The 19,463-nt window shown below is 41.6% G+C and overlaps 2 protein-coding genes across 2 annotated transcripts; both read left to right on the top strand.

Annotated features, from left to right (window-relative positions):
• The first annotated feature begins 7,087 nt into the window (after nt 1-7,087).
• Nucleotides 7,088-11,655, top strand: FAM136A (family with sequence similarity 136 member A). Its single transcript, XM_074332138.1, is given in 4 exon segments — nt 7,088-7,619; nt 7,621-7,657; nt 8,219-8,359; nt 10,255-11,655. Coding segments are annotated over 4 exon segments (747 nt in total). The 5' UTR covers nt 7,088-7,239; the 3' UTR covers nt 10,444-11,655.
• A 1,119-nt stretch (nt 11,656-12,774) lies between these two features.
• Nucleotides 12,775-18,854, top strand: SNRPG (small nuclear ribonucleoprotein polypeptide G). Its single transcript, XM_019718668.2, has 4 exons — nt 12,775-12,933; nt 15,655-15,677; nt 16,348-16,472; nt 18,664-18,854. Exons 1-4 carry the CDS (start codon nt 12,902-12,904, stop codon nt 18,712-18,714), a joined length of 231 nt encoding a protein of 76 aa, XP_019574227.1. The 5' UTR covers nt 12,775-12,901; the 3' UTR covers nt 18,715-18,854.
• Nucleotides 18,855-19,463: the final 609 nt, after the last annotated feature.

The following is a 19,463-nucleotide window of genomic DNA, read 5'->3' as shown; positions in this document are numbered from 1 at the left end:
TGCCATGCTTCGAGGAAGACCAAAATAGCCCATGCAGAGACCACATGGAGAAACTGCTGGAGAGGCAGCTGATTCAGCCCCACACTATTCCAGCCCCAGACACCAACTGATTATAACCACGTAGAATCTTAAGTCAGAACGGCCCTGCTGAATCCTTCCCAAATTCCTGCACCACAAAAAAACCAGGGAAATACAAAATGATTGGTGCTGTTTTAAGACACTAATTTTGGGGGTGATTTGTATGCAGCAATAGATAATGAGATTAATGGGTCATGAATTCAATCTAGTATGTCATGACCAGTATGTTTTTAAAAACTAAGTTGAACAAAACAATAGAATGGAAAAACATAATAATAAAGGTATTGTTGAGAAACTTTTTTGATAAATGAGTGTGTTGTTATGTTATACTAAATCAAGAAGTAAAATATATTTGTCCCTGTGAATCATATAAAAATTTTAAAGTTTTGACAGGCTGTATTATTGTTGCAATCCCAGAAGTTATAAAAATCAAAGCCCACTGAGGCCAATATTATCAGAGTGAGTCAAGGAGGCTGGGAATTCTACTATCTTGCAAGCACATTACAGGTGGGCCATTCGACTTTATCATCTAGACTCGATAGAGGAGCAGAAATGCCTTCTGCTTGGGAGAGCAAGAGAGAAGGTGATTCCTAGGAAGGGGATGTTCTAGGTGGTTCTAGTATATTTTTACTATAATACTTAGTACCCTGAGTCTTTCGGTAAACACACTTGCATTAATGGGATTTCTGAGAACATTCTGTGGTGTGTTTCTCCATGAAACTCCTACATCAGAATCACTAAAATGCAAATTCCTGGGCTGCTCCTTGAATTTACACCATCAAGGTCATGAGGCCCAAGACCCAGCTCCCTGGTCATCAACATATTAAAGTTTGAGATCTGCTGAGTCACAGGGAGGACTGTTGGCGGCGTGTTTGAAATTTAAATTCCTCTAAAATAATGAAAGGGAACTCTATTGTACAAAGGCCTATAAGCTGGTCAGAATACTGAGTGGTCTCACTGAACCATGGATACCACTGGAAACAGCACTGATCATCAAGAAACCTCATCAAGTACTCCTTTAAAGGGAGAGGGCCAAGGCTGGAACGCCTCTCTCTGCGTGTGTCTGGGTGTGTCTGAGTATATTCTAGAATATATACTATACTACAATATATTGCCCTAATATAGTTTATCCATATGTATTATATGACTGTAGTATAATATATAACAGAACACACTCAGCTATATTATACTATTACAATAAATATTGTATTATTTTCTATATATTATGATGTTTCATATCTTAAAAACCCTTTCTGGCTGAGGAGAGATTGCCCCTCCCTGGGCCAGCCAATTTTTAGAGTTAGCAAAGGGCCCAGCCAGGAGCCTGCCCGTGGTATGCAAACTAAGCAATCCAGAGCCAGACCATACCTGCTTTGTCTGGCCCAGAAGCAATATTCCTGTGCCTTAATCATCTCAGGGCCAAGTACAAAAAAAACAAAACAAAAAAAAACCCTGACTGGGCCTTGTGAGTTGTACCAAACTGCCCAGGCTTATCAAGCAACTAGGGATCAGCCCCATGGCTGAGAGCCTACTGAAATTATTCAAACTAGCCAATCCTAAATTGTTCACCCTGCCCTGCCTTGCCTTTCCCACAGAAACCCCAAGAGAGGCCATGGGCTAAGTGCTCCCCTTGTCCCTGCCACCTGACCACCGTGTGTCTTTCCCATGTAGCCCTGTGTGGTATGCCATGCCTCCTGTCTCTAGGACCTATGAGTATAATAAACTTTGTTTTCCTGCGCTTCTCCTTTGTCTACTTTTGTGGCTGCACCTGACTGACCTTCTCATAAAAGAATACAAAACAGTGTCTGTGTGTGTCTCTGTGCCTGTCTATGTCTCAGTGTGTCTGTGTTTGTGTGTGTCTGGGTATCTGTGTGTATCTGTGTGTGTGGCCATGGAAGGAGTCCTGGGAAAGCGCTGTAGGTAAGGTGTTTCCTGATAAGCTCCAGGAGCAGTCCCTGTCTACTCAGGTCACTTTAAGCTTCCTTGTACTTGAGTGTTTTTACACACACACACACACTGCATACCCACCTATACACATATACACACACTTTGCTTTGATTGGTAGATCCCTAAGTTCCTATTGGATGGGGCCTCCTACCTTTGTTTCTTCTTTTATTCCCCAAATTCCATCTATATTAATACAGATTCATTGATCCAAACGAAAACTTAGAGATCCTACAATCCAGAGCTTTCTTAAGAAATCTGACAATACAAAATCTTGTAAATCATCGTCCATTGACGGAATGTGAGTAGGGTCCCTTGGATTCAACTAAGCAACCAAAATGTCCTCACCAGGAAGTTAAATGCTACACAAAAGGATCTACAGTTTATTCATATGGTATTTTATCTCAAACTGGAGTAAAAATATTAAATAAATTAAATCAGTTTTATTGTATGAAGAACAAAAAGCACAAACTAGGGCAAACGTGCATAATAAGTACAAGAAAGAGGCCTAACGTGTAGTGATCGTCAAGTAGATGATGAGCCTCGACCCCACCATGGTTGGTAATCACTGCTTATCCACCAGCAGGGGGCCTTCACCTCATGAGCCTGGGCCTGCGTCACCACCCCTTAAAGATAGTTGATAACATAATACCCACCATATAGCTGTTTCTATTTTAGTAGATCTTTTTAAATACATTTAAGAAAATAATTATCTGTATTATTTTGAGAGTTTGTTTTGGTTGGTTTTAGGATTTTTAGGATTACCTCACAAAAGAGAAATTTAGAAACTGATTCAACCTCCTTTTCAACTGGGAAAACTGAGTCCAAGAGGAGGAAAGACCTGCCCAAGAGGGTAGGTTCTTCTTCATTTCAGACTGTCAGGAGGAAAAACTATGTGGAGAAGATGCTCAGGCATGCTAAGTACTTCCTGGTCTCAATCCTGAGGGGACTCTGGGGCCCACACGGGCCCACAGTGGACTGCTGGGTATCATGGGGAGAATCAGAAGAACTAGAGCTATTGCTGGAATTTTCAAGATGTTAAACGTTTAAAACAGAGATCTGGTTTATTGGGCCTTATTTATAGATTTCATTATTTTCTTAACACGAATAACCATCTAGAGAGTTTATAAATAACTTACATAATTGGGAGGGTCTAATTTGTCTGTCCTTGGTCCCAAGGAGACTCAGGGAGTTGACAATGCTGGCGTAAGCCACAATAAAGTCAGATCCATTCAGCTCTGCTGTGCACATTTGCATAGTTATACAGACCTCCTGGGATAAAAAACTGGCTCCATGTTTCCCTGATTTCCCTGGAGCTCACACCCAGAAGCTGGTGAAAAGCTGCCACTTGGTTATAATCTTTTGTGCAGTGACCCGTGCTGTCAGGATCTGTAGACGCACATGAAAACCATGGTGCCAAGCTTGGGAGGCACTCTGGCCCCTCTGTTCTCTCTCTACTCAAGCAAAGGTCTTGCCTAAGACCCTCACTCACCCACAGCAAACCCACAGATTGGAGTCAGGTGTTTATGTGGATTAAGAAACGACACTGTAGAGAAGCTTGGGAAGTGACAGATGGCTAGCGAGGCATGGAGGTGGGCACAGGCACTCACAGGGAGACCCCTGGCAGAGGGAGTGGTCTCTGACAGCACAGTGGAGAACAGTTGTGTTCAAACTTGAAGAATATGTAAACTGCTCTCGAGGAAAGGAAAGTTCCAGGCCTGAGACTGTTTTTGCAGACTTGTCTACTGGCGTATCCATAGAGAAAACACTTACATTTATAAGTTTGAAAAATCACTTCGGGCATCACTTAGTACCAATGTGATGGTGAACACAGATGTAAACATGGACCCTGAAACCACATGGGAAAATACAATGTTAAAAATTTGTATAGAATGTACAAACTCTAAGAACACCCTTAGGCCCCCAGTAGTTCATGAACTCCAGTTGGAAGAACACTGGGGGTACTGAGTTTGTACTTGGACGGTTGTGATCCGAGAATCAAAATGGGTTTGCAAGGTTAAGAGAGCACTTCGACTCTGGTTTAAAAAAATTTGTCCTCCCACCCCAAGTAAGAGCAGGTTTGGGTTGATAAACAGCATAGGCGTAGTTAGGCCTCACCTTTGGATGCCTAGGCCTTGTGAGTTTTACGGGACTGCCCTCTCTGCTCCCACCCAGCCTGACCCCAAAACAGCTACTTCTATGTGTTCCCAGAAGTACCTGAAGAGTTCACCCTGCCCCTAGAATCAGGCATGTCCAATGACATCAAGCATAAGACATAAGTTTCCAGAAGCACCTCCGGGCTGCTTGGAGGAGCAGGCAGCAACTTTAACCCTGGTGCCTGGATTTCAAGGTGCAGAGGAGTGAGGGCCCCACTCTGAGCCTCACAAACTGAGTACTGGAGGCCAAGGCAGAGCCTGCCCCCAAGACCCATGCTGCAGCCTCCTGGAAAACTGATGCCTCACTTGAGATGTTCTCTAGTTGCCCAGCCCACCACTCAGAGCTTCTTAGGTAATTATGAATATTCATAGGCAGAGGTCTACTATCTTGGATAAGGCAAAGTACAATCAATTTGTTATTCACATAGTTATGTTCTATAAATTTGCCACTGCCACTGAATTAGTGAATAACGAACTGTTGTTCCTAGGCGGAAATACAGGGCTGTGAGCCTCTGAGCCTCTGGTCACAACATTTTTGTCAATGATCAACACATAATCTTTGGAGAATAAATGACCTATTTGTTGACCACTGAATATGTGCCAGTCCCAATCACATGGTTACTTCATTTACTCCTCAGAACAACCCAGAAAGGCACCGTTATGGGGGAAATGAAACAAAATAACCCAATGTCTTTGAATATGCTCGCTGAGAACCAATGTGGTGAATAGGGTAACTGGCACATACCAGGTACTCAGTAAATGTCACTTCTGTCCTCAATAGTCTCTAAGGAACAAAGAATACAATGCAATGCAAGACCTGCCCCTGTTGAAAGGCTTAAGCGCAGGTCACAAATCTCTCCTTAAGAGAAAAAGCTATTCCAATGTCTGTCCTTGATTTTTTCCGTTTGCATTTCATTGATGTGCTCAGAAGAATCAAAGTGAAAAGTCTGCCAAAAACATCCCTGAAATAAAATAACTAAAAATTATAGGGCACCTTATAGTTCTTAACATGTTGGCACACACGTGTGTTTGTGCACACATATACAGTATATGGAGAGGTTAACAGCAGATTTTCATGATTAACTACTGTAAACAAGTTACCAGGTGTCTCTTCTACCGGAAGTACTTGGCATACTCCGGCAATCCCATCAGAACAGAAGTCAAAGCTCCAGGGTGCCCCAATCTGCTTTCCCAAAGTTACAGAGGAAAGATAATTCTGTTAAATCTTAGAGTGATTTACATGGGGAAGACAGCAGGAGAAGGGAGTAGGAGGGTGTTTTCTTCAAGTTGAAAGAGGCAAGACGGGGGAGGGGGGGAAAATTCCCATTGTAGCAATCAGATTATCGGTCCCAAAGATAGTGACTCAGGGCAAGTCCTTGGCAAGCAGGCAATAAGCTAGGATGGACCCACACCCTGGAGAATCAGAATAGCATTCTGTGACCCAAGTGGGAAGGAATGCGTCTGCTCAGGAAGCCAGGTGAGGCGGGGCTGTCATTAAGGCAATCTGGCAGAGCTGTGATTACAGATGGACCAGCCTGTCAGAATGAAAGCCGAAATCCACACAGCCGGCTCCCTGACCTGTGTCTGAGCTTTTCTCGTGCTGCCCATGCTACTCCAACTAGTATATCTGGGCAGCGACATGACCTTAAGGCTTTGTGGTGAAAGCACCTGATAGTATAAATAATAATGATTTTAAAGTGTTGTTGTTGAGTGAGCTGCACTATTACATGAGCTAATCCATCCTCACTCTCTTGCTCATCAATTGTGATAGAATGTTCTGACTGGAGAGAATTTTTACATAACCAAGGGAGACATAATTATTAGACAAAACTTAGAAACTCCATGTAAACATTCAGAAGAAAACTATCACCCTTAGCATAGTGCTCCGTGTATCGTAGACACCCAATAAGTCTTTAATAAATCAATGCACAGGATAGTGAAATTGGGGTGGAAGATGGGGCATTCCAGATATAACTATTCCTGGAACACAGAAACAGCTCACTGTTGCTGGCACATAAATGTTCCATCCTCCATTAAATATCTGTAGCCTTTGCATTGCCTTTGAGGCTAATAATTTTTTATTAGAAATAAATGTATAAGCATACATCTACCAACAATCCAACAATTCCACTTTGAGATATTTACCCAAGAGTAGTGGAAATCTATGACTTACTCAAGGACGTTCATAGTCACTGTTTTATTCATAATAGCTAATAACTGGAAAAGACCCAACTATCAACAGGGAAATGGAAAAACAAATTGTGGTACATCCATGCAATGGACTACCATTCTGCAACAGACAGGAATCAAAGATACAGCTGGATATGAAAAAGTCTTATGCTAGGTGAAAAAGTCAGACACAAAAAGAGTACACATACTGAATGATTATATATATATATATATATATATATATATATATATATATTATAGATAGATGATAGATGATAGATAGATAGACAGACAGACAGACAGACAGACAGACAGATAGATAGATAGATAGATAGATAGAAATCGAGAAAGGGAAAATGTAATCTGTAATGACAGAAAGCAGATCAGTGATGGCCTGGGGTCAGAAGTGACGGAATAGGGGGAGAAAGGGCAGAAACTGGGGAAGGGAGGGTTTGTTAAAATTCATCAAGCTGTACACCTAAGATCTGGGCACTTTTCTGTATGTTAATTACACGTATTAAATACTATGTGTTAAGAATTTGAAGGAAGGGAGGGAAGAACGGAAGGCAGGCAGGAAGGCAGTCGCAGTGCGCGCACCGAAACCGTGCGGAGACGGAGATCAGGTGAAGCAGCCGTCCGAGGCCCGAGGCGGCGCTGGCAAGGTGCACACAGCGGCCAAGGGAGGGGCGGGGACGGGGAGGGTGGGGGCTGGAGCGAGCCGGAGGCGGGAGGCGGGAGGCGGGAGGCGGCCGCCGGCGTGCAGTTGCTTCTCTCGGACGCCAGGCGGCGGCGTGGGCCGGGGAAGGACCCGCCGCGTTGCCCCGGGAAGCTGCGACGAGGGGGCGGGCCGGTGCGCGGAGTCCATGTTGGCCCACGCGCGTCCGGGGTCGCTATGGCGGAGCTGCAACAGCTCCGGGTGCAGGAGGCGGTGGAGTCCATGGTGAAGAGTCTAGAGAGAGAGAACATCCGGAAGATGCAGGTAGCGGTGCGGGGACCATCCGGGGGGAATTCGCTGCCCCTTCCCACAGCCACCGTGCTATGTCCCGCGCCGCTGTCCCCCTTCCCGCAGATCCCCGAACCGGACGTCCCTGGGGTTGCTGCGGCCACCTCGGAAGCAGGCCTTGCCCCGAGACAGAAAATCTGGAGCTTCGGCTGAGCGGATGAAATCTGTGCGCCCTCGCCATGCGCAAGGCCGTTTTCCACCCAGGCCAGCCCGAGGGGCGTAGGGGGGATCCCCGGACCACTGTTAGGAAGTCCCTGGTGTGAGGCATTGGCCTCCCCCACTTCCCCTTGTGCGGCCCCTTCCGCAGGTGAGCAGCCCGAGGCCCAGAAAGAGCATGGCCAAGGTGAAAGACCGGAAAGGCGAAAGCGCTCCGCCTCCTCAATGGCCAGGTCTTGCCCGGTTATTCGCTCCACACAGCGCTGGTTTATATGCTGTTCTGCTTTGATCCCCTAAATATTTTGTGTCCTGCCTCCCTAACGAGATTGTGGGTTACCCTTGTAGTGTCCCTTAAGTCATTGATTAATGAATGGGTTGCCCCCTGGTGGAATATAGATTACTAGGTTGCTGACCTCTGAAACCCTGTGATATAGGCTCCTGGTTTTCAGAATTTGGCTTCATCTGACCCACCGCCAGCTTCCCCGTCCACCCGGCCTTCGAGGCAACAGGTGCCACTGAGCTAGCAGCAAGAAGGCCATGAAACACTGCGAGGCACTGAGGATAATTTTCCCATTCGTGGTCTTAAGGTCCTGATGTCTCTTCTAAGGAGAGGTGCAAATATAGACGCTCCTCCTAACCTCTGTTGCACTCCGTGGTCATCTCTGTCCCCGGGGGCTTTCCTACCTAACCTCTCCCTGCCCTCCCGCCCCAGGGCCTCATGTTCCGGTGCAGCGCCGGCTGCTGTGAGGACAGCCAGGCCACCATGCAGCAGGTACACCAGTGCATTGAGCGCTGCCACGCACCTCTGGCTCAAGCCCAGGCCCTGGTGACCAGCGAGTTGGAGAAGTTCCAGGTGAGGAATATCCCAGACAGAGGACTCTAGTCCTTGATGTTGCCCTTTTGCAGAAGATGACAAACATTTATTACAAAACTCTTGGCTTTAGTGCCTTGGTTCTTAGCATTGTGACAATGCTATGATCAACCAACCTATACAGGGTTTGAAATTTTGGACACAGTTCTGAGTGCTGGAGTTCATGACCAAGAGCTTATGCTTTTTTTTTTTGTCATAGACACCAAATATATATACTGTATAGTACAAAGCTTTCTAAAACATAGTAACTCATAGCAGAATCATCAGAAAGGTGGGATTGGCTAATCTTAAAAAGGTACAGATTAGAGCAAGATCCTACCATTATTTTGTGGACTTACCCCATCCAGCACTGCCCCTATTTACTACACCCAGAGGGCATATCTCTAAAGAGCAGTCATTTGTATGAAACATTATTATGCCTGCCTCCTAAGCCCCTCTAAGGTCACTAACAGCACCTCCCCCTCCCCCAATCCCTCTGGAGTAAAGGGTAGCCACAACTTCATTCTACTCCCTTCCTCTAAATATACTTGTCTGGAACTTGGGGAAGTAGGGCCCACTTCTGAACCAAATTTTCAGAGCATAGGATTCTGTTCACAATGGAAAAATTAATGTGATAATATTTTTACATTCTGCTATATAAAATTCTTTTAAATTACTGACTATAAAATAACAACATCTCCAAGATCATGGAACTACCAAGGGTTTCTTTTGTTTATTTTGACACCTAATTTTATAAATAGGGTCTTTGGAATTTTGATTCTTGAATTGTATAACCTTTCTTTTTCCATTCACTTTTCAGTCCTCTCCAATCAGACTTACTCTTCCACTGTGCCAGAACTGTTATTGCCATTCCCCTCCATGGGGCTAAATCCAGTGGTCATTTCTCATTCTTCATCTTACTTAACCTGTCTGCATCACTGACACAGTGGGTCACTCTCTTCCTCCTTGAAACACTTTATTCAGTTGATCACCAGGACACCACACTCTCCTGGTTTTCCACCTTTTCTCCCTGCCATCCTTTCATGGACTCTCTTACTGGCTTTTCCCCACTCTAACCTCTGAACATTGGAGTGCCCAGGGCTGTCCTTGGACCTTTTCTCTTTTCTATCTAGTTCTCTAGTCTCATAGCTATAAATATCATCTATATGCTGACAACTCCTACATTCATATCTCTAGACCAACTTCACACCTGTCTCCAAATTCATATTTCTAACTGTTTCCTCAACATCTCATTTATTTATTTTGTTGGTCTCTCTCTCCTCACTGGAATATAAGTTCAATGAGGGCAAGAATTTTATGCTTTACTCGTTGCTGTATTCCCCAACATTAAGAAGAGTACCTGGCACATAGTAGATACTCAGTAAGTAGGTGGTGTATTGAGTGTTTTTCTGTAGTAAGGACAGACATTAAAGAATCAAGGTGTTTGTAAGTCTTTCTGTAATTGAGTAACTGGTTTCAAATTACTTCCTGGAAGCGGCTCCTATACAATCTATTGTCATTCACCTGCTTTCTAGTAATGCTTTGCCTGGGCCTGGTGCTACCCTCTGTTTCAATCAGGATAATCTTGGTTAATTACACTATAATGTCCCTTTAATTAATAAGATAATACATGTCAGGCCAACACACAGCAGGTTCTCGAATAACATCATTTTGTTATATCATTGGTGAGTTATCATAGGAACTTAACTGTTCTTTTTTATATCAATTAGCCTATGGTAAATTTGGTTTCCTTACATGTTGTTTCGCCACAGTTCCAAGAATCTGTTGACATTAAGTGAGGACTTACTGTATGTAACCCTGGGCCTGGAATATGATAAACACTTGGTAAATGAAGGCCAGCCTCTCAGCCTTCTCTACCCTCTTCCTTCTTGCCACAGGACCGCCTGGCCAGATGCACCATGCATTGCAACGACAAAGCCAAAGATTCAATAGATGCTGGGAGTAAAGAGCTTCAGGTGAAGCAGCAGCTGGAGAGTTGTGTGACCAAGTGTGTAGATGACCACATGAACCTCATTCCAACCATGACCAGGAAGATGAAGGAGTCTCTCTCATCCATTCAGAAATAGAAATCTTTGTCATTGGCCATCAGGGCTGAGGGCAGGAATCTATTTAAAAAGAAGAATGAGAATTGGTCTTTTAAGCAAAGTTTATGAGTGAAGAAATTAAGGATGACAGCAAGTTTAAGGCATATGTCACTTGCCTCTGGACACTGACTGGTTCCTTTATGTTTTAATCCTAGATAATGAAATGGAAAAATTGGTGCTAAAATTTGAGTCAGAGAGTTTTTGAGAGTCTAAATTTTTTGTGGCAAACCTCAGGTACCAGGTACCAACAGGGTGACAGGTTTCTCTAATCTGCCAATGATCTGCTGGAGTGTGAGGAGAGGTGTTTCTGTTGCCAACCTCCTTTTAACCAGAAGCATCACCACACCATTTTCCATAAGCTGTAAAGCAAAGTCAGTGAGGTCACTAGGGAAAAAAAGGTTTCTGGGTCTTTTGTTTTGCTTGGTTTTGTCTTACAACAGCATGAAGTTGATTTAAGATGTGGAGCTGAGAGAGGTAGTTTAGATAAGAACTTTGAAAGGTTCCTTTCGATATCCATTTCTGGCCATCAGATGTGAATGTGCATTTCTTAAAATTCTCACACATTACATCTTTCAGCCTGGAGCTCTCCTAAAACATGAGCGGTGATGTCACACTGGGTATGGGAAGCAGACCTTCCCTCTCACTGGCTGCCATGATGGGCCCTGAGGCTGTCTGCAGCAGAGTGACAGGACCATCTTGCAGTGACACTCCCTTGAAGAGAAAGGATTTTGATTGTGCTATATATCAGTACTCAGGAATGAACAGTGAAAGGAACTGTTGGCTGCTTAATAGAGTTATGAAGTACGGGATTTGGAAAAACTTGGTTTTCAGGAATGAAACCTATATCCAGTGTTGCTTACTTAGCCCCCTGAAATAATATAGCCCTACTGAGACAATCCCTTGGCAACAGGAAGGTCAAAGAAGAAAAACTAAGCAACTCGGGTGAGCTGTGGCTCCTTTAGAGCAAAAGAGGGGCAGCCCCCCATTACCAAATACCGGTTTTGCCTGGGGCCTTTGCAACATGCAGTGTTCCTGCTCCAGCTCTGGCACCTTACTGTTTTGATAAGGACCTTGTCTTTTTACCAGCTTATTACTTGAAATGATGATATAGCCTGTCTGCTGTTTCAGGACTGGGATATATTTTCCTAGTGGTCTGGTTTTTAAAAATAAATAAGTTTTAATTTTTTTCCTCTATGACTGTGTTTCTTTCCTTATATCTGGGTAGTGTATATATAAATTTCTAAGGATGCTTTTCTTTGTAATGTGTGAAATAAGTTTCGTAAGAGGTTCAGAAGAGTGAAATTTATATGGTTTGGATGCAAGATCTGTTCATTGTATTATAAATGGGAAAACCTTTAAGGGCTGGCTAGGGCATTATTGAAGTCCGTTCATGTAAAAAGATAGAGAACTGTCCATAAGGCTGCAAAGAATTCAGTATCTAGGTCAGGTTTCTAGCTTCAACTAAACACTAGCAGCAAGAGGTGGAAAAGATCAGTTATGACCCCTTGAGAGAATACACAATATCTGGAATTTTGAGTACCAAGAGAGTACAAAATACATGAGTTCAACTAAGTCTTTACTATCATTGGTATGTAAATAGAGCCATTCCTGAACATTAGCAATGAACTAAATTTTGGAGAACCACCCCTTACTTAGAATCATCAAAGCTTTTCTATTTTGGCCCAAGTCTTCTATAATCTGTATTGTAATGGATTCATAAATGTGGATGCTTCTATTTTGGGGAAATTAACTGAGAACAAGTCAGGGACCACTTTTTACACTTAGGCTCTTGACTTGAAAATCCATACCTCGTATTAGAGATCGTTTTTGTGCTGTACTTCACGTTTTGTGTATGGGGTCAGAGTACATTAGGTGGGGTTCTCGAGGCAGTGTTACAGGAATTGCAAGACCATCCGTCAGGAATACACTTCGGGGCTCTAGATTCAAATTCGTGGAAACAGGCCCGGTGCAGAGGTCACTAATTGAGATGTTAATGAACCCTAGGCTTAGCATAACATGCTGTGGGAATACATTCCAAAGAAATATCGGGGGCCCACTCATCCAGAGCTTATTTTCATTTGGTATATATGAAGGTAAACGATGCGATCCACTAACATTAAGGATGGACCGGTGTCGCCCAGAAGATAGACTCGAGGGATTTATCTCAACTTTACAGACAAGGAAACGGAATTAAGAAGGACGCCTCGAGCGCCCACCCTCCGTCCAGGCCAATCGCTGGCGACGCAACCGGAAGCTTGGGGCTGATGGACACTTCCAGGCTTCCCCTAAGTATCGCGAGTTGAAATGTGAAAGGGGCCGACAACCCATTGGTTAACGGTGTCAGTGGCGTCAGACGCGAAACCCTGGGTTTGCCGCGGGAGCGCGAGGAAGGCCGCGAATTCCGTTTGGAGGCTTCTTTTGAGCTCGCTGAGTAGGCACCATGAGCAAAGCTCATCCTCCCGAGTTGAAAAAGTAAGTATGTGCGAGGGCCGCACGCAATTGGCAGCTTCTTTGTGTGCGTCGAGTTCTCAGCTCCCCTAGGTTCCCCTCCATTTTCCGACAGTGCCAGGCGTGCGTATTCCGGTCGGAGGCCCGGGAGAGCCTAGCCAGGGTCCCGCGCTGCCGAGCTTGAAGCCGGCGCAGACGTTGCCTTGCTACTTGGTTGGCATGGTTACTGAAGGCCTCGAAGGCGCCCCAATTCTGCCGACTTGCCTTGGCCGGAGCTCCCAGCCCCACGTCTCCCCCACGCTCTCATTTCTAGATCTCGAATGCCATCCTTTGTTGACCATCTTAAATAGCGTCTTGTTCTAGATCCGGTGACTGGAGGGTAATTCTATAAGGTACTAAGGGTGAAATGGAAGTATTTGATAGTATATGAGGAATCGAAAGCCACCTTAACCTTAAGAGTGTGTTTGTAGCTGTTTCTTTGAACTTTAACTTAGAAATCCCATTCCTTTTTCTTGCTTTCTTGTACTTAAGTTAAACTTGAATGTCATGTGGTATCTTGCTCAGTTAACACAGATATGTGACAATATTCATTTTTTTATAATCAAAGAAGGCTAGGTTGTTGTTTTTTCCCTGCACCCAGTAAAATCAACTCGAAGTAGGATATTTCTACTTTAGATAGGACCCAATATGTTCCATGTCTCAGTACGGACTTCTCTATCTTGTTTATACCATGTAATGCTGGAATTTTGCGTGCAGTAGTTGGCTAGCACAAAAGATGCAAAATGTCCGGGAATCAATTTGTGAGGCAACCATCTGGTCAGCCTTGCCTACAGATAATTTCTTACCAGCCCTATAAAGAAGTCAGATTTTAAGGAAAAGTTCATATTTAATAATTTTGCATTTAAGTACACATTTGTATCAAAGTCATCTCTTGTGCAAAAAGTCCATGTATATATTAGTTTGATCTGTTAAAGACTTAATTATTAAATCATCAGCTTAACATTAAGAAAAATAGAAATTATTGTCATGAAAATGCTTATCTAAAAGAAAATGCTTATTTTTTTATTGGTGAGCCCGTAAAATCTTGTAAGTATTCTCTGGATTCCTCAGGAACTGGTGGAATGATAATTATTGTCTAATAAAGGACCATTCTCTACTTGTAATCTTAGATTTCATTTTTTATTCATAACATATTTGAGAATTTCAGCAGATGAAACTAATTTTATTTTAACACCTTTCTCTTCTCATCTCTAGATTTCATGGATTTTAAGAAATTCTGTTACATCTGCCACCAAAATGACTTTCAAATTAATACCATCTTCTTTTACTTTTATACCCTCCTCCTGGTTTAGCATCACTCAGTGGTTCTTAACTGGGGGGGAGGGGGGAGAGGGAGTCTGGTTCTACCAGCATCTAGTGGGTAGAGGCCAGGGATGCTGCTAAAGCCTTCTACAATGCACGGGACATCTCTCAACAACAAAAAATTATCTGGCCCCAAATGTCAGTATGTTGAGGTTGATATACCCTGGCCTAACCAAATTCTCCCTCCCACCACTTAAAAATTGCTTCCATGGTAGTCTGGCCAATGACTGAGTGCTTTAATAACTTGTTGCTGTCTGCATAATAAAGTCCAGACTTCTTAATCCAGCATTCAAACTTCTCCATCTGAAATCCATGTACCAAATTGTACACACACTAATATTTGAATGTCTTGTTCTCCAGCCAATGGATCCATTTGTGTTTGCTCAAACTTTCTCACCTGCTGTGTGACTTGGGATAATTTACTTAACTTTTCTGAGTCTCACTTTGCCATCTATAAAATTATGGTAATACTCATATATCTTACAAAGTTGTCATAAGGATTAAATAAGCTCATGTTTGTTATATTTGCTATGCTTTATATAATATATTGTATTAAAATACATCATTTTATACATCATACTATATATTTTTATTTGTTAATGTACTTTGTCACACGTTCTGTCAGGCCCTGTGTCTTACTTATCTTTGCATTCTCCCATACTACCCAATACATTAAAATTGAATGAAATTTCCTATTTGCTAGCCTATAACTGGAAGAGGTGAAAACTGGTTTGACTACACAGCCTAGTATTTTCATACTACCCTGCTGAGATCAGATTTTCTTGTTTAATTCAAATTGTTTAAAGCTTCAAATATGCATTTATTTTGCTAAAATAAACTTAATGTGTTGAAGAATAATGCTTAATATTAAAATACTACTTATTGTCTCAAATATAAAATAAAATAGCAATTGGATTGAATATGGTTTGACTGTAACCGTTTTGGTTTCTTCACAACTTTGTTTTTGGAAATAACCAAAATATAATCAAATTTTTGTTTTTCTGTTATGGCTATAAAATCCAACCATTGAAAATTAGGTCAGTATTGAACAACAAGAATGTTTTTATAATTCACATCAGTATGATGACTCAGTTTAATGTACATTAATATAAACCCATTCTTTTTTATTAGTTATCTTGCCCCTCCCCAAAATACATTGCTTTGTATAAGTACTAACTGTGAGGTGGGCCATTATTCCCTCATCCTTTATAGCAGTACAAGATTTTTACTATTTTAGATTTCATTATTCCTATTGTGTAAATTTTAGCCGATTATATTGACTAGCAAATTATTATATAATTGATTGTATACCTACTTTTGTGCTTATTTATGCTTAAATTTTTAAAATCGGTTATAAAATCTTTATCCCTTTTGCTTTTTCAGATTTATGGACAAGAAGTTATCGTGTAAGTTTTATTCTTGTTTCTTTTTAATTACTCAGTTGCTTTTTACGTGTGTCTTGGCAGCGTATACTGTTTGGAGCAACTTTACAAAAATTCACACAGAGTCCCTAATTCTCATTCATTAAGCAGGTTTATCAGAACCCTGTATAGACAGTCTTATTTACCTAATTTCTGGTGTTTAATAAATTTCACAGTACTTCAGACTTTTCATTTCATATAAACCCTCTCTGTCACAAAATTAACAGGATTTTCCTATTTTGTGATACTTGAAATTTTATCAACCTTTTTCCTTTAAGCAAAGGACTTATAAGGACTAAAAATCTAGCCCATATATTACTTTTATGTATATAGGGGTTAAGACTGTGGCTTTAGTGGTAAGCACCCTTCAGTTTGAATCCCAGCTCTGCCACACAGTGGCTGTATAACCTTGAATCAGTTACTTAAAAACTCTGTACTTCAATTCCCTCATAAAAAAGCTAGGATAATTCTACTTTATTGGATTCTTGTAAGTTTAAATGTGGAAGTAAGTGTAAAATGTTTAGCCTGCGCTTGGCATATAATATGGAGAGTAGATTATACGTCTCATATGCCTGGATTTTACCCACCTGATTTTTAATGAATGCTTGATAGTTAATGGCCAGTTTTATTAAAACTTCTTTTTCCCTTTTTATAGTGAAATTAAATGGTGGCAGACATGTCCAAGGAATATTACGGGGATTTGATCCCTTTATGAATCTTGTCATAGATGAATGTGTGGAGATGGCAACTAGTGGGCAACAGAACAATATTGGAATGGTGGTAAGTAAAGATGTAAGATTTCTCTTAATTAGAGAGTTAGTTTTTCATTTGGAATAAGCATTAACTTCCCTTCTATCAAAGTCTTGGATTAAACTGAAGTTAGGCAAATTATAAGCAAGATTAGAATTCTATCTCCCTTTGAGTTTAACCTTTGGCAATCATTTAACTGTGGTAATATCCCAGTTACCTATAGGTTAGATCTGAATCTTACATAGAACTCTCTCAGGTCCTTTGGCTTGAAATAGCTGTTGGAAATCATTTTTGAGCTTTATTATGTAATACAGGCCCATAGTCACTCTTTGTTAGAGCGCTAGTTCTCCATCTTAGTTGCATCCTCAAATTAGTCTGGGATGTAGCATAGAGGTTTTTAAGTTCCCCGGGTGATTCTAATATAAGGCAAAGATCAACTACTAGCCTAGAGCATTTATAATCACCTGAAGAGTTTTGCAAAAACAACTTCCTAGATTCTACCCCAAAGCAATTGAAATTATCTCTAGTGGTGCTTTTTCTTGTTAAAAGATCTTGAGGGATTTTAATGGGTAGTGAAAATTAAGAACATACTTATGAATTCTCAGATGATCTTGTAAAAATGCAGATCCTAATTCTATAGGTGTGGGGCAGAACCTGAGATTTTGCATTTCTATCAAGTGCCCATTTGATGTAGATCTGTCAGTCCACAGATCACACTTTTTATTTTTAATTGTATACATAATTAACCTAGATTTCTGATTAGTAGTGTGGGGACAGAGTCCCAGAGAGCAGTTTCCAGGCTCTCGGTCTCACGTGGAAAGGTGCTGGCTCGGGTAGTAGATGGCGGTCAGCTGTGACTAATTGACCATCAGCTGTAACCAGTTAGCCAATTAGCCACTGATATAACTGCCCCGGCTGCACTGGTTGGAGAGTCAAGTTGAGAATTAGTCGATTGGTTGGCAGGCAGAGAAGTGGATGGCAGGTTGCAGGTCATGTGGCTCCAGCCTCCAGTGAGCCTATAGTGGTATGACTCCCCTACCTATGGTTCTTTGGGTGTTCCTGTTTGGCCTAGCCATATCCTACGTTATGTGGGGAGCGGGAGCTGAGACCCCGCAGGCCGCCTTGCGTGACAAATGGCTCAGCGAGCCGGGTCTCCCACATGACAAATGGCGCAGCAAGTAGGGTCTCCCACACAACAGTAGTCAAGGTAAAAGTTGCAGAGGGATGGTCATGATAACAGCCATTCACATTAGAAGAAAACAAATACTGAGTTCTTAATTATAGGAGCAGACATTTCTGCATTCATTAGGCCATAATAGTATGACTACTAAAGAAGTTTTTGATGTTTGTCAACAAGACCCAGACTTTGAATCTCTCTTTACCCAGCACAGGACAATATACTCAGTAAGTGGCAAGTCCAAGTTTCTTGGGAAAGGTGACTCAAAAAGGACAACATAGGGGGCCGGCCTGGTGGCTCAGATGGTTGGAGCGCCATGCTCCTAACACCAAGGTCGCCAACTAGACTGAGAAACAATGGCTTGAACCAGAGCTGGGGGGAGGCCGAAAAGGGGGGAAAAAGAAAAAAAGGACAATTTAGCTTTAGCAAATAACAGAGCATAAAGACCTCTAAGAAGTAGTAAGAGTTCCTAATTGTTAGCCTTGATTTTCTTGCCAATTTTTTTTTAAGTTTGAGCAGTAGATAGGTGTAACTTTTTTTTTTTAATCACTCATTTCAAGATTTGTATTATTGCTTATTTCAAATGTATTTCCATTACTGCATTTTGAAAAGCAAATCCATGATCAGAGTCAGAAAAACAGCTTATAGTCTTTAGATATATGACTCCCCATCCCAACCCTCCCCCCCCAAGTTTCATGTAAAGGGACCTTTTTCAGTACATTCTGCTTGAGCTTCTGTGGAAAATGAATAAAACTATAGGGAAATCATTAGCAGCCTATTTCTTATAAAAAATAGTTTTCAGATACACTTAGATTTCTTTTTACAAATTATGAAGTCTTTGTTCTAATAGAGGGTAGATTAGGTTTTTAGTTCATACAGCAACAGATTTGCCAAAGGATTCAAGAAGGACTTGACATCTTTAAAAAAAGCCTCACAAACTGACATTTAATAATGAAAAACTATTAATGATGTGGTGAAAATTCTTCAATCATGATTACTATGTCTGTTAAATAAATTTGTTCTTTTCAAATTTACTTTTTTTAGGTAATTCGAGGAAATAGTATCATCATGTTAGAAGCCTTGGAACGAGTATAAAGAATGGCTTTGTTCACCAGAGAAATTGTTTCCCCATGTCCCATCGCCATAGCTGCTGTTTTACTACAATATAGAAATTGGATCTAGTAGGTTTTTATGTTGAACATTTTGGTTCAATAAACTTTTGTAATAATCAAAAATGCTTTTCTCGGATGTTCTAAACTTAGAAAATAGAATACTAGCTCTAATTTTGTCTTACCTGAACTGTTCCTGGTTAACACTGATTTTGAAATATTAACTAGAATTTTCAAAATTCATAGTAACTTTGATATATTCTGACTTTCCAAGTACATCTACATTCCAAGTGTACTACAACAGAAGTAAAACAGGAGGTAATGATGTGGTTGCTTATTTTGAACATAAGGGGGGAAAATTTTTTGAATACAAGAGTAGACATGGAATTCCAGAGAAAAACATTCCAGTGTATTGTTCATTATGGAGTATAGAGCAGTGATGATGCTGCCCATAGTACAGTCCTCTAGTTCCTGAATTTTAGAGCACGCAAACTGATGAAAGATACATTACAGGTAGTTGTGTCATAAACCTAATCTTAAGAAACCTACCAAGCAGATGCTTAGGCCTGTTCTTTTTATGATCTGATAAAAAGCCTACAAATCTTCAATCACTTTAAAACTAGAGAATGGGGTGTACACAAGTATGTACGGTACGTGCAAAACAGCACAATGGATGGTGTATATGCAGCTCTGAAACAGTATTTCCTATTTATAGAAAATTTATGGCAAAGCAAC

This window comes from Rhinolophus sinicus, linkage group LG05 (genome assembly GCF_036562045.2).
Source record: "Rhinolophus sinicus isolate RSC01 linkage group LG05, ASM3656204v1, whole genome shotgun sequence".
Lineage (NCBI taxonomy): Eukaryota > Metazoa > Chordata > Mammalia > Chiroptera > Rhinolophidae > Rhinolophus > Rhinolophus sinicus.
Note: the sequence above shows the minus strand (reverse complement) of the source record. Positions and strands in the feature narration are given on the sequence as shown.

Coding starts and splice junctions, on each gene's coding strand:
- SNRPG (XM_019718668.2), top strand. CDS start 12,902: ATGAGCAAAGCTCATCCTCCCGAGTTGAAAAA. Junction 12,934..15,654: donor CATCCTCCCGAGTTGAAAAA/GTAAGTATGTGC, acceptor TTGCTTTTTCAG/ATTTATGGACAAGAAGTTAT. Junction 15,678..16,347: donor TATGGACAAGAAGTTATCGT/GTAAGTTTTATT, acceptor CCCTTTTTATAG/TGAAATTAAATGGTGGCAGA.